Raw genomic sequence first — 15,004 nt, forward strand, 5'->3', positions numbered from 1 at the left:
AATCAGAAGCTTCGAGTACTGGATCTTTTTTGACCTCCAACGACCCGAAAATCTCCTTGGAAACAACCTTGAAGCTCCGCAGCCCGCAAGTCAATCGGCGCCTTTCCGATCCCCCACGAACTCCCACGAACCCCCAGAACTCGGAAGCAAACATGTCTTTATCATGCCGGTACGCGGCTCAGAGCTGCGCGCGTCAGCTGCGCTCTTCAGGCTCGCTCCGGGCCTCGGGATCCCTCCTCCGACATAAGATCGCAAGGCGGCACAACTCGACAGAGGCAGTGAGCCCCAAGATCGTCGGGATCGTAGACCAGATCAGCCAATTGACCCTGCTGGAGACCGCAGACCTCGTATCCAGCTTGAAGGTATGATTGATCCCCCCCCCGCGTTCCTACTGCCTGTACTCTAAGCTAAGGGCAAACGCCTTCTAGTCGCGACTAAACATCCCCGACCTGCCTGTCGGCGGCTTCGCAGCGGCTGCGGGACCGGCCGCACCGGCGGCAGCAGAGGCAGACGCCGCCGACGAGGCTGCTCCGGCGGCAGCGGAGAAGACCATGTTCGCCGTGAAGCTCATGTCGTTCGAGGCCGGGTCGAAACCCAAGGTCATCAAGGAGGTCAAGAACCTGCTCGGCCTTAGCTTGGTCGACTCGAAGAAGTTTGTCGAGAGCGCCCCCAAGACCATGAAGGATTCGGTGCCGAAGGACGAGGCGGAGAAGATTGTGGCGACCCTGAAGGCGCTCGGCGCTACGGTTGCCATGGAGTAGGAGGGCAGAGAGACGTGTCGTGTCTAGCTGGGAAGCATGGGGGGGTGCTGGATTACTGGATGTTACGATTAAAAAGCATCATCCTTTTGCATGTACAAAACAGCATGTAACATTATATACAATACAGTCGACGATGTCGTCTCTTCAGCTCGTGCCGCTTGACAAGCGCCTGTCTTCTTCCTTTGGGAGTGTCCACGAATATCAAGCTCGATATCAGATCCGACCTTGATATCCTCAGGAGGCTGAATAACCTATTTTTAAAAAATACTCTTACACATCCCCTTCAGCCAGAACGCCACCGTCGATCCCTACCAAACGCCAGTCCATGCAATAAACCAGGCCCTCCAGGAGAAACAGGGCACTCAACTCAGCGGGAATGCTTCCCGTTCGCCTCAGCAGCGGTAGCAGCCTGGCGATGCACGCAGCTCGACCGGACGGTCCTCTCGCGCTCCTCGTACTCCTCCTCGCCCATGAGGTGGTCGTCGTCGCCGAGGTCGCTCGTCTCCTCCCAGAGCCGGTCGAGCTCGGCGTCGGGGCCCGGCGGCACCGCCCAGATGCCCTCGCGCAGCCGCTTGTGCCGCTCCCGGTCCTCCTCGATCCGCTGCTCGACCTGCTTGCGGTCGAGCCTCGCCGCGCCCGCGCCTGCGCCCGCGCTCGAGGGCCCGCGGTCCCATCGCGGCTGCGGGAGCGTCTGCGACGGCGGCATGTCGCCAAGCTCGGCGTCGCCGTTGGCCACCGCCGCCGCCGGGGACGACAGGCCCATGTCGTGGGCGGCCGTGTCGCGCTCCTTGAGGACCTCCTCGATCTCCGTGACGGCTTGGGCCTCGAGGAATGATTTGCTCTGCAGGCCTTGGAGAACCTGGATTGCGGGGATCAGTTTGGTTTTTTTTGCCAGCGAAGACTTCCGAGACTCGTCTGAAGAGCAGATTGGATGAATTTTCATACCTTCCTCACGACCTTGACGTTAGCCGCCCCGGAGCCGTCGTCGGGGGCAACCGCGTCGACGACTCTGATGATGTCTCGCTGCATCATCCGCACATAGTCGGTGTGGCCATCCTTCTGTGCTAGATCGAGAAAGTGCTCGATGAAATACATGATATTGGCGCGAACGTTCATATTATTCTGAGGGCTCGAGTTAGTAAAATGAAAAACAAAACCAAAAAAATCATCTTGGAGAACCATACCCGTTCCAGCTGTTCGAGAATGCAGGAGTGCAAATCCTCCCCCATGTCCTTATACTTGAGGGCAAATTGAGCTGCCTTCTGAGCAGACGTCACCGAGGCGTTGAGATGCTGCAGCTGCGACGTGAAGCGCATGCGGACTTCGAAAGGGTCCGCCATCTTGGTGAGCTGAGCTGGTCAGTCTGATGCATCAGCAGTAACTAGGGGAGGTGGAATAGGGAGAGTTGTAGAAAAACTCCGGTTCTTTCTCACTTCATGATCCTCTTCAGAACCAGCGGACGCATCAGAACTTAGACCAGAGTCTCCCACTGGAGAAGCCCCTGCTTCCTCATCGGAGCTAGTATCCATTTCTTGGAGGGATGGCGCGTGCGTGCAACGCTAAACTCTGTGTGGCAGGCGGTGAGGATTTTCAGGGTCGTTGAGAGAGAATTGATATTCTGCCGCTAGACAGGTTCAGAGGATGGGTGGGAGTGAGGTTTGGAGTAGAGAAAGCATTGAGAGGCAATAAAAATCCTGAAGACTTTGGACTTGCAAAACTTTTTGCAGCGGAGAAGTTTTCAGGCATTCATTCTTTTTATATTGTTAACCTACTTCGGCCTCAGACCGACTTCCTCATATCACGACAGCATACATCTCGCCTTGATTCGTGACTTATCGAAGATGTCTGACACATCTGGTCACCCCCAGAATGGCAGCAGCCCTGAGCTAACCATGGCTGTTCTTGGCTGTGGTGAGTTTCAAACAAAATGAGCCCAGAATGAAAGAACTCCCCGTACTGAAAGCAATCCCCAGGGACAATGGGCATCGCCATCCTCTCAGGCATCCTCGCCTCCCTGCAAGAGATGCAAGGCCCCACCAAGCCGGTCCAGCCTTCGGCATCGGGGACATCCACCCCCCTCAACGAGGAGCTCCCCTCGCGGCTCCCATCCCGCTTCATCGCCTGCGTGCGCCGCCCCGAGAGCGCCAAGAAGGTGAGGGCTGCCCTGGGCGGGTACGCCGGCGCCATCAGCGTCGTCCAGAACGAGAACGTCGCCTCCGTCAGGCAGTCCGAGGTCGTCATCCTCGCCTGCAAGCCCTACATGGTGAGCGAGGTGCTGTCCGAGCCCGGAATGGCCGAGTCGCTGCGGGGCAAGCTCCTGATCAGCATCTGCGCGGGCGTGTCTGTCGAGCAGATCAACGGCATCCTGCGCGGCGGCCCGTCGGCCGGCTTTGCGGAGGAGGAGGAGGACGACGACGGGCAGGGGTGCCGCGTCGTGCGGGCCATGCCCAACACGGCGAGCCTGATCCGCGAGAGCATGACCGTCATCGGCAGCACGACGCCGCCGCTCCCGCCGCAGGCCATGGGCCTCGTGACCTGGATCTTCCGGCGCATCGGTGAGGTGGTGTACCTACCGGCGACGACCATGGACGCCAGCACGGCCCTCTGCGGCTCGGGCCCTGCCTTCTTCGCGCTCATGCTCGAGGCCGCCATCGACGGCGCCGTGGCCATGGGCCTCCCTCGCGCCGAGGCCCAGCGCATGGCCGCCCAGGCCATGCGCGGCACCGCCGGCCTCGTCCTCAACGGCGACCACCCCGCCCTGCTGAGGGACAAGGTCAGCACACCGGGCGGCTGCACCATCGGCGGCTTGCTCGTCCTCGAGGAGGGCCGCGTCCGCGGCACTGTCGCGAGGGCTGTGCGCGAGGCCACCGTCGTCGCGAGCCAGCTCGGCAAGGGCGTGCAGGGCGTCAACGGGACCAGGTTTCCCGGCGCGCAGCTCGACTGAACAACGACTACCTGGGTAGCTTGGTTTGCGACGGGACTGCTGGAATGAGAAAACGAATGCTGAATGCAGAGAACCGTTCTCGGCGTTTAAGGGACTGGGTTGCGGGTTGGTGGCATTTTTCTTGGCGGCAAGGTTCTTCGGCATGATGGCCCCTTTTCCCCCATCACCGGGGGTGCCATAGCCGTGCGACAATAAAAGCTCGAGTAAAGCTGATTGATTCGTGGTATCTACTTAAAACACTGCCCGTGGATAACATCACCGTCCCCCTACTGCTGCGACTAGGTATAGAACGCATGCCCATTAAATATGCGTCCGCTCAATAACCTTGGTGGCGGGTCTCTCACGTTCATCCATCGGGCCTCCTATGCATCCTCGACACGCGCCTTCTTACTTTCGGGCGTCTCTGCCGTCTCGTCCAACTTCCGCTTGGCGGCATGATTGCCCGTGGTTTCTTGCTGCTGCCGTCCCTCTAGCATCGCCAGGAGTCGGGCGTACTCGAACTCGACGCTTCCCAACGTCTCCTGGAGTTTCTCGATGCGCACAGGCAGCTCAAGCTGGCCAAGTGTGTCCCGATTTTGACGATATAGCCGCTGCTTTACCAGCAGCTTCCAGAGCTTGTACTCGAGCTGCTGCTTCTCCGTAGCCTTCCCCTTTGCTGATCTCTCTGGCGAAATGCCAGGTCGCACTACATCGTGGAGCTTCGACATAAAGTGCATTTCCAAGACGCGTGCAAATTGTCGGGGTGCTATCTTGAATTTTCGCCGTACAGCCTCTGCTGTTTCAGGAACAACGATATTTCGAGGAACGAGGCCGTCCTTGGGGATGCTCAGGTCCGTGTTAAGCCGCAACTCGTTAAACTCCGGGAGCGTGCGCAAGAAAGTGAGATCCGAGAGGTCCCGGAGATCGTCGAAGGCCTCATTGGGGTCCTCCACCGTAATCTCCACCGTCTGTGGATGGTTCAGATAGTCCTGGAATATCGAACTGTAGAGCTTAGGTCCGTGGCCCTTGCCTTGGAAAGGCGGGATGACCATGAACTGAGATATCCGCGATCGGCAGGGCAGCTCGCACAGGTCGAAATTGCCGTCGCCGAGATCCAGATCTTCTTTCACGGCCGGCGCAGCCTCCGACGGAGATGGTGGCGGTGTCGGCGGCTGGTAGAGGAAGAATCTGTAGACTGTGCAGTATCCTGCAAACATGTACGAGAACTGGTCGGTCTCTCCACGGACCGGTTGTTTCCGGTAGAGGAAGTATACCGTCCACCTATCCAAGTCTGATCCCTCAGTGTCTATGGGCATTCCAGCTTCGATGAGGAGAGAGACCAAGATCTGAATACGGGTCACGAGCTGTTTGATCGCGGGATCTGCCAGGCTCCCCTTCCAGATCTCGTAGGTCCCATCCTTCGTATTATACGACAAAACAAGTTTCCCGGGTGGTGTCCAGCTGGGGGAGACTTGTTGGATGGCAGTTTCGAATTCTCGTTCTTTCTGAAACGCGACTACAATAGGTCAGTAAATGCGACAAACGTGATAAAATGTAAAGATGGATTGTAAATCATGTGCTCGCCCTACCTTGGGGAAGAAACGGTTTCAGCAGCCCTTCAATATCGGCGGGCTCTGTATCACCGACAGCAGTAAATTTCTTGGAGAATGAGATCGCCAAGTTGGGTCGCATATCATTCGCATTGTACCGGAGGTTGATCTTGAGGTCCTGATACCCGAAGATCCGCTCATCTTCCCCAAAAATGGGATATGTGAACTTTGGGTTGAAACTGGTGACTGTCTTCGAGCCGGTCGGCGAAGAAGTGACGAGGGTCACCACAAGGGCGTCATTCGAGTTCGCCGCCCCTAGATACGCCATCAGTTACAGTTAAAGAGCGATGAGAGGAGAGATATGAGAGAAAATGGATCTTACAGTTATCGTCCGATTGAGACATATTGATGGTCTTGGTGATGATGATGGAAGTCGAGCTGGGGTATTCTAGGTCCACCAGGCGGAGGGGGATACTTTTCAACTCTGATAGCTTTAAATCGAAGGCCACGACGCGAGCAAAAGCGCGTCAGCCTTTTGGTGTTTAATGGGATGCACGAGCCACAAGCCTCTCATGGTCCACATCTTAGTGCCGCGCTAATACACTTTAGGCAAGGCGGACGATCAAAGTCAGGGGTCACGATCAAAATGTCGACACCCACCATGGCAGGGGTTAATTGGGCAAGGTCCGCATCTGACGAATAATTATTCGGATACACAGCCACCAAGGCAGGACTTATGAATCGAAGCTTGACACCCGGTTGGCCTTCTTTTCTTTTTAATTCTTTCTTCCATCATCGAGTCCAACCGTTTCTCGCAGACCACCTACCAGGCGACCTATTTCTAGAAGTTCAAATACAGATGACTCGGTAGCGAGCTCTTGTTTTTGTTTCTACTAATTGGTTCGGTACCACACTTTGCAAGATGGGTGGCTTGCTCCTTCTTCTGGCCTTGAGCGTAAGTCGCAGCGCTAGGAATATTTGTGACGCCATTAGCTGATAGTTACAGGTTGTCATGGCATTGGCGTATGTCGGATCACCCTTGCGATTTAGATCAGAGTGCATGTACAAACCATTGGTCCCGACTATTCTGACTCCTGCGATAGCTCCTTCTTGGCCGGTGCGCTTCCGCTATCCATGACTCTTTCCCAGTCACAGCTTCGGTTAATCTCGAGCATTGGGATCGGCATCCTCGTGGGCACATCGCTCATCGTCATCATGCCGGAGGGGATCGAGGCCATAGCCTCGCGTGGAGTGTCCTCACACTCGCACAACACTCGCAGTCGAGCACTCTCGAAGGGCCTCGACGTGCGCTGGAATACCGACCATGTCCCGAACCTCCACATAAGCCGCGACGACCACCACGACCACCACATTTACATACCCGTCATCGCCTCTAGGGAATCGCCTGCTTTTGATACGGCGAGGAGGGAGGAGTCGCAGAAAGAGTCGGACACGAAAGACGAAGTAAAGCATCCGGAGGCGACTGCTCCTGAGGGCGGCGAGGAGCATAGCGAGTCTGAGCTGCCAACCTTCTACATTGGCTTCTCCCTCATATTGGGGTTCGTCCTCATGTTCTTGATCGACAGGCTCCCGCGGCATGCGACCGAGAACTTTCAGTCCCCTCCAGCGACCCGGCACATCAGCCTCGACAACCTCGCCTCATCCAATACGGTCGGTGATGAAGAGTCGGACAGCTTCTTGGGCTCGCTGGCGCCAACTCCAAAGCAGTCGAGGAGCCTCGCAACCACGACGGGGTTGGTGATCCACGCGGCGGCCGACGGGATTGCCATGGGGGCATCGGCGACGTCGTCGGACATGAAACTCGGCTTCATTATATTCTTTGCCATTATGATTCACAAGGCACCAGCAGCGTTCGGATTGACCTCGGTCTTGCTCAAGCAAGGGCTGTCGAAACGAGCCGCGCGAGGTCACCTCATCGTCTTCAGCCTTGCGTCGCCGTTTGGGGCCTTGGCAACGTATCTTGCGATATCCCTTATCGGTGGAGGGAACATGGAAGGCGAGAGTGGTAAATGGTGGACTGGAATGCTGCTGCTATTCTCGGCTGGGACCTTCTTGTACGACCTTGTGCGCTCTCCCCCGTTCTCCCGACCCCCTACTGACAAGAGCTTTACTAGGTATGTTGCCATGCATGCAATGCAAGAAGATCACGGATTGCAAGGGCATGACCACCATTCGAGTGCGAATGGCTATTCTGACGCCAGCAGCTCATCACAGAGGAAACAGGGTAAGCCTCAGATGCGAGACACGATTGCTACCGTAATTGGCATGCTCTTTCCTCTGCTCGCACAGTTTGGTCATCATCATTGATGTCTCAGTCATATGCCATGTGCCATTGGTCATTTAACGGAACCGGCGTTTAATCTAGAATCGGAGGGATGTGTTACCAAATAGGAGTTACGCCATGTATATCTATCGCTCAAGGCCATGGAGTTCAAGGGCTCGGGATATCACGTCGAGGTTTCGCAAGTTTGTTCGGGCAACGCCGATAATGAGGTGGGCCAGAGAGCCCGGTGCTCCGGGCCAAAGCATCAAAGGATAGCAAGTGGAATTACTATGTACAAGATAGGTACTTGAGCTTTGAACAATCTTGGCTCTCAGAAACTGACTGTTCCATACCGGGCTAGAGCCATGGGTCGGAGTTGTTCCTTTTTATGCAGGTACTCTCCTGTCTACCAGTTACGAAGGTAGGCTGGTAAGTCCTACTACCCCTAAGCTCTATTGTAAGTGTCTAAGTTGCATTGGCAAATCCTCCCCTTTGTGCAATGGCCCCAACCTGCAGCAGTCTTTTCCATATTTTACGAGAATCGCATCATTTTTGCCATGGGGCCCCCCCCCCCCCCCCCCCAACTCTATTCGCTTGGGTCAGGTGAGTGGATCGCTGGCACACAGACCAGGTTGGCTTAGGCCCAGGGCAATGATGCCGATGCCCACTTGTGCCCCTAGGTGGCAGCTCGAACCAACTGCAGGAACACAAAGCGAGGGATGGATGGCTGGTCCCAAATGTCCCCTTGTTTGTCGTCCGATGTTGACAGGTAGCAGAAGGGAGAAGAGACGAAAAGAGGAGAAAAGCATGGCGAGTTAAATTGAGTTTCATGCGGCGCGTGGAGTGAGTTCTGCAAAGCCTATGCGTATGCAGAGAGCTGAGACCTCTCCACCTCCTCCACCACGTCCAGGGCCGCATGCAGCAAACATTCTGAACACTCTTCTCAACCTTGTCCATATGGGAGAGCTGATGGGGTAAGGGAAGGCGTATTAGATAGGAATGTGTATTAATAGTGCTTCTCAGCCAAAGTTGATTTGCGATACATCACCATCCCCTTTTTAGGGATGGGATGTAGGGATGGGATATCATGATCTGCTCCCTTTCCAAACTGCAAACCTAGCAATCAGTCTCTTCGAGAGTCGGCATCCAAACGATGGGCTCCCTTGGCTGCCGTATGACTACACGGTTTCCAAGATCCGCTCACTCTCAGCGAAAACAAAGCATAGGTAGTCACTGAAACCAGGAATGTTATAGTTGGCATGGAAGTCTGACATATCGATTCTGACTTGTATAACACGCACTCGTAGGGGACCACCTGGGCAGGCCGGTATGCATCTCTTCCATCCTATCCCTTACTGAGAGGTACGTGAATGGTTCCAGCCCATCTGACCTCAAAGAGTCGAAATCCACCTCCGGATCGGGCACCGGCCGCTCCAGCCCGGCCGACCAATACAACTGTCAATTGACAACCTGGTTAACTGACGCGGCGGCATATGAAAGCCAGTTGCGTAGATATTAGGTATGAACGCAGGAAGGTCTTAAGCTGATGCACCTTTTGCGGATCTTTTCTTTTGCGCACTAACCCCAGTTCCTATCCAGCATTGGATGGTACTTAATCCCGTACATTGTCCCCTGTACTTCGTGTCATCTCCCTTCCGTCCCCTGGCTTCAGTAACCGCAACTTCCAGGGTCCCGCTCGCGCCCCATTCGACCAAACAGGGTAAAAGCGGTCCTTCCGCCGCCTTAATTAGTCCCTCCGCCTCTCGCCTCTGCCAGTCCCTCCATTAAGCACTCCTCAACGTCGACCATCTGCCAAGAGCAAGCGCCGGCCTGGACTCTTGATCGCACCTCCCGAGAGTGAATGCCTTCCAGACATCGTGGTGGTCGACCTTCTCCCTCCACTCCATCCATGTCTCCCTACCTACTTAGGTAGTCGCCGGAAGTCCCTCCTCTCGTTCCTTCCCCTTCTCCGCGCCTCGCCTCCTCCGCCTACGTCCTCTTGCACTTCGCCCTCGTCCCACACCCATGCCAACATCTTGTCCTCGAACCAAGTTGCGCTTTCTTTCAACCGCTCAGAATCTGTTGCGACCATACATCGAATTATTCAGACAACAACCTCAATAGCAGAATTGGGCGACGGATTAGCCGCCGATCGACGTATTGCCTCACCTCCCTCAGAGAACGCATTACCATAAAACTAGCGCCAACCTACCCACCCGTATTACCTCGGTCCTCTCGACATTCAGCTGAACAAACGAATTCCAACGGCATCTAGATCTTCCTGCACTCCGGGACCTCCGAGCCTCACTACGTTTCCGGCCTGTTATCAGACAACCCGCCGCCCGCCGCCAACCACAGAGACACGACACGGTTACCTCTCTCTCCCTATCTATACCCCGTATCTCTTCTCTGCCATCGCGATTCATCAAAGTTGCCGCGGTGCGTCAGTTATGGCTGGTTATCACCGGCCGCTCAGTTTCTCTGAGCGGAGAGGGAGCGCATTTAGCTGCGAGGACCTGACATTGAATACCCATAATACGAAACTACCCCAGCAGCGACCTCCGAGAGGCCCCCCAACTCCAAGCATGAGCACACCTGCCGCAGACTTCGACCAGCAGTTGACAGGATCGCCTCCCCCTCCCCCCACTCCCGCCGCGTCTCCCGGCCCATCCCATAAGCAGCCGGATTGGAGTCAGGCCGCCGACAACGAGGACTTCTTTCTCGCCAACCTGCGACAGCACTTCGTAAAGTGCAGTGGCCCGGAGAGGACACGGCTGCTGGCAGACCTTCTCAATCTATGCACCAGTCAGCAATTGAGTTTCGTGCATCAGTTTGTTAGCCCTCTATTAAAAAAGGATCCTTTCACCAGCCTACCCGACGAACTGTGTCTCCGAGTACGTTCCCCCCTCTCATATATCCGACCCCTAATTCCATTTTCCCCCTCGACTAACAGTAGACCAGATCCTCTCCTTCATTGACGACCCCAAGGTTTTGGCTCGGGCTTCCCAGGTCTCGCGGAGGTGGCGAGACCTTCTGAGCGACGATATGACGTGGAAGAACCTGTGTGTGAAGCACGATTACCAGCGCAGGCTGTCGGAAGTACAGTCATCTATAAATCACCATCCCGCGCCCGCGCCCGGCTATGCTCTTGGGCAGGCTGGAAACGAATTCGGGGTTTCTAGGTTCCCTGGTGCCCGCCCGCCACAGGCACTGCCTATGTCAGGCTCCCTCAGCCTCGATGGATCATCAGCATCCGGAAGCCCGAGCTCAAGGCCGAAATTGAAGTCGTACAAGTCTCATTTCAAGCAGAGGTACTTGGTTGATGCAGCATGGCGGACCGGTGGCCGGAAGATCACCCGAAATATCACGCAGGACGGCGGCGTTGTCACCAGCCTTCATCTTACCTCGAAATACATCATCGTGGCCCTGGATAATGCCAAGATCCACGTATTCGATACTGAAGGAAACGCGCTCAGGACGCTGCAAGGCCACGTAATGGGTGTCTGGGCTATGGTTCCCTGGGACGACATACTGGTCAGCGGCGGATGTGATCGGGACGTCCGCGTCTGGGACTTGACCACTGGGTAAGCATCGGAGAGCGCCTTGCATCCCATAGTATGCTTAGATCAAGCTAACCTCTCGCCCTACAGTGCATGCCTCCATACTCTCCGCGGCCACACGTCCACGGTACGTTGCCTAAAGATGTCGGATGCCAACACGGCGATATCGGGATCAAGGGACACCACTCTCAGAGTTTGGGACATCCGCACAGGACTCTGCCGGAACGTCCTTGTGGGGCATCAAGCTAGTGTTCGTTGCCTCGAGATCAAGGGAGACATTGTCGTCTCCGGCAGCTACGACACGACCGCCAGGGTCTGGAGTATTTCCGAAGGGCGGTGTCTCCACACACTTCAAGGCCACTACAGCCAGATCTATGCCATCGCATTCGACGGTTACAGGGTAGCAACCGGCAGCCTAGACACCAGTGTCAGGATCTGGGACGCGTCCACTGGGTACGTCGCTCCCTGAACACTCCCCCTTTTGAATATTGACCTAACGAGAGTCTCTCCCCCAAAAAATAGAGAATGCCAAGCCGTCCTTCAGGGTCACACCTCTCTTGTCGGGCAGCTGCAGATGCGAGGAGGCACACTCGTCACCGGCGGTTCCGATGGTTCCGTGAGGGTTTGGTCGTTGGAAAAGTTCTGCCCGATACACCGACTCGCAGCACACGATAACAGTGTCACAAGCCTACAGTTCGACGATACCCGGGTGGTCAGCGGTGGCAGTGATGGTCGAGTCAAGGTCTGGGACCTCAAGACTGGCCACCTTGTACGCGAACTTGTGGCTCAAGGAGAGGCGGTGTGGCGTGTCGCATTCGAGGACGAGAAATGCGTGGCCATGGCATTGAGGAACAACCGAACGATCATGGAGGTGCGTCGTAGTACTCTCCCCTGGATTTCTTTTCTCATTCCTCCGTCACTTGTCACGACCCGTTCTCATGATTTTCATCAAAAGCTAACACACTGGCGCTAGGTCTGGTCCTTCTCCCCCCCAGAAGAAGCCATGTATGAACGGCCAGCGTCATTCCCACAACGCCCTAGGGATGCACCCGCCCGGCCACTCAGCGCCATATCCCTGGATTTCAACTCGTCACAGCCCCTTCTGCCAGGTTTATCCCGGAGGGTCGACGGTGGGCACGACGTCGAAATGCCAGATGCTGGCCCATCAACAGCCCCTCTTCAGCAGAGGCACACCACCTTCTTCCATGACAGCTAGATGTTGCATATCGGTTGAAGGATTTGCGCAACTCTCTCCGGCCGCACCCGCGAGTTTCTGCTTTTCTAGGATGGAAGGGGTGACTTGGGCCACCACATTGCGCATGCCTGGTATTGAGTGAGTATGGTGGCTGTGTGCACTCAACGTGCAGTGCCAGCGGTTATTACATCTTCTGCCCACTTTAACACACGGATACGAACAGAAAGGTCATTTCTGGGCTATCAAAAATAGGGATTGTCGGCTATACACATGCATATGTTACGGCGTCGAAGCATGGCTGGGAGATTGGGAAGTCAAGCATAGAGGGGAGCTGGGCTCGGTTCTCAGGGTCAGGGGGTTTCACACCTATTAGTTTAGATAGGTTCGGGTTCGGAGCTACGGTTGTATAAGGGTACCAGTTCGTCTCCCAATCGATGACAGGGACGAATAAATAAGATACATTTAGTATAATAGAGTGCAAAAAGGGTGTCGGTCACCGCGCTTTCTCTGCATTTGAGATGAGACGGTTCCTCGAGTGTTGAGACTTGAGACGAACAGGTTGCAGGACGCAGGCTTACCTAACCCGAACCCTCGAGTCGGGACCAAGCGTCCGTCGGCGCGCTAACCTGCTTCTGGGCTAGCACAGTTCAACAAGCAAAGCTCACCTCAACGCCAAAAATCATTTTCGGAGGTCCATTGATTATCCCCGTCTTCGTCGCCCTGTCTGCAGCTTTGAGCAGGTTTTCTCGCAGCTCTTGATCCGATCGTTCACCATATCCATCCCCTTCTCCAATACCTCCGTTTCTCGCCTGCTTTCATTTCAACAACATGTTCTCGCGAGCTCTCCGGCTCTCGAGGGCGGTGCCCGTCCGCGCGGCTCGCGCACCCGTCCCACTTGTTGCTGCGAGGAGGTCCGTCACCACCAATGCGGCTTCGGCGCAGGTTGACCTGAGCACCGTCCCCAAGGTAAGCCCTGTCGCCTGTGGTCTGCTCCTCGGGGTTCAATTCTCAAGGTTGAGCATTCGGTGGATGCAATTCGGAACAGTGCAGCTGATAAAGAGTTATACCGCAGTCCGACGATGAGCCATTTCAAGTCACCCTCAGCGACGAGAGCTTCGAGACATACGAGCTGGACCCTCCACCGTACGCGATGGAGGTGACGAAGAAGCAGCTGAAGCAGATGTATCACGATATGGTGGTCATCCGGTACTTCCCACGAATCCAATCCCAGCTTTTGCGGTGTTAGGTGTCCAGACTGACTAACCCTGGTCTGCAGACAAATGGAGATGGCCGCCGACAGGCTATACAAGGAGAAGAAGATCAGGGGCTTCTGCCATCTTTCTACCGGCCAGGAAGCCGTCGCCGTCGGCATTGAGCACGCAATTACGAAGGAGGACGACCTGATCACCGCCTACCGATGCCACGGCTACGCCTACATGCGAGGCGCCAGCGTCCGCTCCATCATCGGCGAGCTTCTTGGTCGCCGGGAGGGCATCGCCTACGGCAAGGGTGGCTCCATGCACATGTTCACCAAGGGCTTCTACGGCGGCAACGGCATCGTCGGTGCTCAGGTACCCGTCGGCGCCGGCCTTGCCTTCGCCCAGAAGTACACGGGCGGCAAGAAAGCTACCGTTATCCTGTACGGTGACGGTGCGAGCAACCAGGGCCAGGTCTTCGAGGCCTTCAACATGGCGAAGCTGTGGAAGCTGCCCGCCCTCTTCGGCTGTGAGAGTAAGTGACTGCTGCGTTCGTGCGCTTCTAGTGTGGTTGCGTGGGCGCTAATTCGCGCCATAGACAACAAGTATGGTATGGGTACCTCAGCTGCCCGTTCGTCGGCTTTGACCGACTACTACAAGCGTGGTCAATACATCCCCGGTCTGAAGGTCAACGGCATGGACGTCCTCGCAGTCAAGGCCGCCGTCAAGTATGGAAAGGAGTGGACCGAGCAGGGCCACGGACCGATGGTCCTCGAGTACGTCACGTACCGCTACGGAGGCCACAGCATGTCGGACCCCGGCACAACGTACAGGACCCGCGAGGAGATCCAGCGCATGCGATCGACCAACGACCCCATCGCTGGGCTGAAGCAGCACATCCTCGACTGGACGGTGGCGACGGAGGAGGAGCTGAAGGGCATCGACAAGGAGGCCCGCAGCCACGTCAACGAGGAGGTTGCCGCCGCGGAGGCCATGGCGCCGCCCGAGCCGACACAGAAGATCCTGTTCGAGGACATCTACGTCCGCGGTACGGAGCCGCAGTTCATCCGGGGCCGGACACCCGACGAGCTCTTCTACTTCAACTAGACCGGAATCAACCAGTTCTGATCTCGGGCAACTCTTTCCAATGTCCATCCATCCCCCTTTTGCAGATACGTCTTCCTGGTAATCCACCCTTCAGTAGGGCTCCTTCCCTAACTACGCGGTCTCGTTTCATCTCGCTCTGTATCTGTACAATTAAAATGCTTTGCAAACAACTAGAGGATTGGGAAAATGGTGGATTTGAGAGTGCCCTGGAAGTTGTGACCTGAATATCTACCTTCCCTTTTTTTTGTGTTATCCAAAGTCGCGATTTGTTGAACTTTTATCTATCCTGCCAAATGATGAGGTAGGACGGGAGGTCCCTGCCTGAGAAAGTTGGATTTGTCCAATCGCAGGACCGTTCCACTGTTACTAGAGGTGGGCAGCGGCAGCCTAGCGCACATGCACATGACCGTGTGCCTCCCGACGCGTAC

The 15,004-nt window shown here is 55.9% G+C and overlaps 6 protein-coding genes across 6 annotated transcripts; 4 read left to right on the top strand and 2 right to left on the bottom strand.

Annotated features, from left to right (window-relative positions):
* The first annotated feature begins 63 nt into the window (after nt 1–63).
* On the top strand, nt 64–1,002 carry QBC33DRAFT_532376 (putative 54s ribosomal protein l12 protein). The gene is made up of 2 exons (XM_060427372.1): nt 64–362; nt 429–1,002. The coding sequence occupies exons 1-2, from the start codon at nt 153–155 to the stop codon at nt 759–761; spliced, it is 543 nt and encodes a 180-aa protein (XP_060285348.1). The 5' UTR covers nt 64–152; the 3' UTR covers nt 762–1,002.
* Nucleotides 841–2,254, bottom strand: QBC33DRAFT_532377 (CTD kinase subunit gamma CTK3-domain-containing protein). Its single transcript, XM_060427373.1, has 3 exons — nt 1,946–2,254; nt 1,707–1,883; nt 841–1,620 (listed from the first exon to the last, which is right to left on the bottom strand). The coding sequence occupies exons 1-3, from the start codon at nt 2,099–2,101 to the stop codon at nt 1,129–1,131; spliced, it is 825 nt and encodes a 274-aa protein (XP_060285349.1). The 5' UTR covers nt 2,102–2,254; the 3' UTR covers nt 841–1,128.
* Nucleotides 2,255–2,409: 155 nt separating this feature from the next.
* QBC33DRAFT_468408 (pyrroline-5-carboxylate reductase) lies at nt 2,410–4,189 on the top strand. Its single transcript, XM_060425165.1, has 2 exons — nt 2,410–2,672; nt 2,735–4,189. Exons 1-2 carry the CDS (start codon nt 2,603–2,605, stop codon nt 3,703–3,705), a joined length of 1,041 nt encoding a protein of 346 aa, XP_060285350.1. The 5' UTR covers nt 2,410–2,602; the 3' UTR covers nt 3,706–4,189.
* Nucleotides 3,734–5,738, bottom strand: QBC33DRAFT_532382 (putative histone acetyltransferase). The gene is made up of 3 exons (XM_060427374.1): nt 5,617–5,738; nt 5,274–5,549; nt 3,734–5,200 (listed from the first exon to the last, which is right to left on the bottom strand). Exons 1-3 carry the CDS (start codon nt 5,636–5,638, stop codon nt 4,068–4,070), a joined length of 1,431 nt encoding a protein of 476 aa, XP_060285351.1. The 5' UTR covers nt 5,639–5,738; the 3' UTR covers nt 3,734–4,067.
* Nucleotides 5,739–6,156: 418 nt separating this feature from the next.
* Nucleotides 6,157–7,562, top strand: QBC33DRAFT_576949 (Zinc/iron permease; the record flags this gene model as incomplete). The annotated part of the gene is made up of 4 exons (XM_060430951.1): nt 6,157–6,189; nt 6,241–6,257; nt 6,338–7,309; nt 7,370–7,562. The coding sequence occupies 4 exons, from the start codon at nt 6,157–6,159 to the stop codon at nt 7,560–7,562; spliced, it is 1,215 nt and encodes a 404-aa protein (XP_060285352.1).
* A 2,406-nt stretch (nt 7,563–9,968) lies between these two features.
* QBC33DRAFT_576950 (dehydrogenase E1 component-domain-containing protein) lies at nt 9,969–14,576 on the top strand (the record flags this gene model as incomplete). Its single annotated transcript, XM_060430952.1, has 11 exons — nt 9,969–10,412; nt 10,480–11,102; nt 11,169–11,531; nt 11,601–11,993; nt 12,120–12,219; nt 12,251–12,347; nt 12,846–12,881; nt 13,115–13,239; nt 13,346–13,479; nt 13,550–14,004; nt 14,068–14,576. The coding sequence occupies 11 exons, from the start codon at nt 9,969–9,971 to the stop codon at nt 14,574–14,576; spliced, it is 3,279 nt and encodes a 1,092-aa protein (XP_060285353.1).
* Nucleotides 14,577–15,004: the final 428 nt, after the last annotated feature.

The sequence above is a fragment of the Phialemonium atrogriseum genome (assembly GCF_030411735.1).
Source record: "Phialemonium atrogriseum strain 8032-3 unplaced genomic scaffold QBC33scaffold_7, whole genome shotgun sequence".
Lineage (NCBI taxonomy): Eukaryota > Fungi > Ascomycota > Sordariomycetes > Cephalothecales > Cephalothecaceae > Phialemonium > Phialemonium atrogriseum.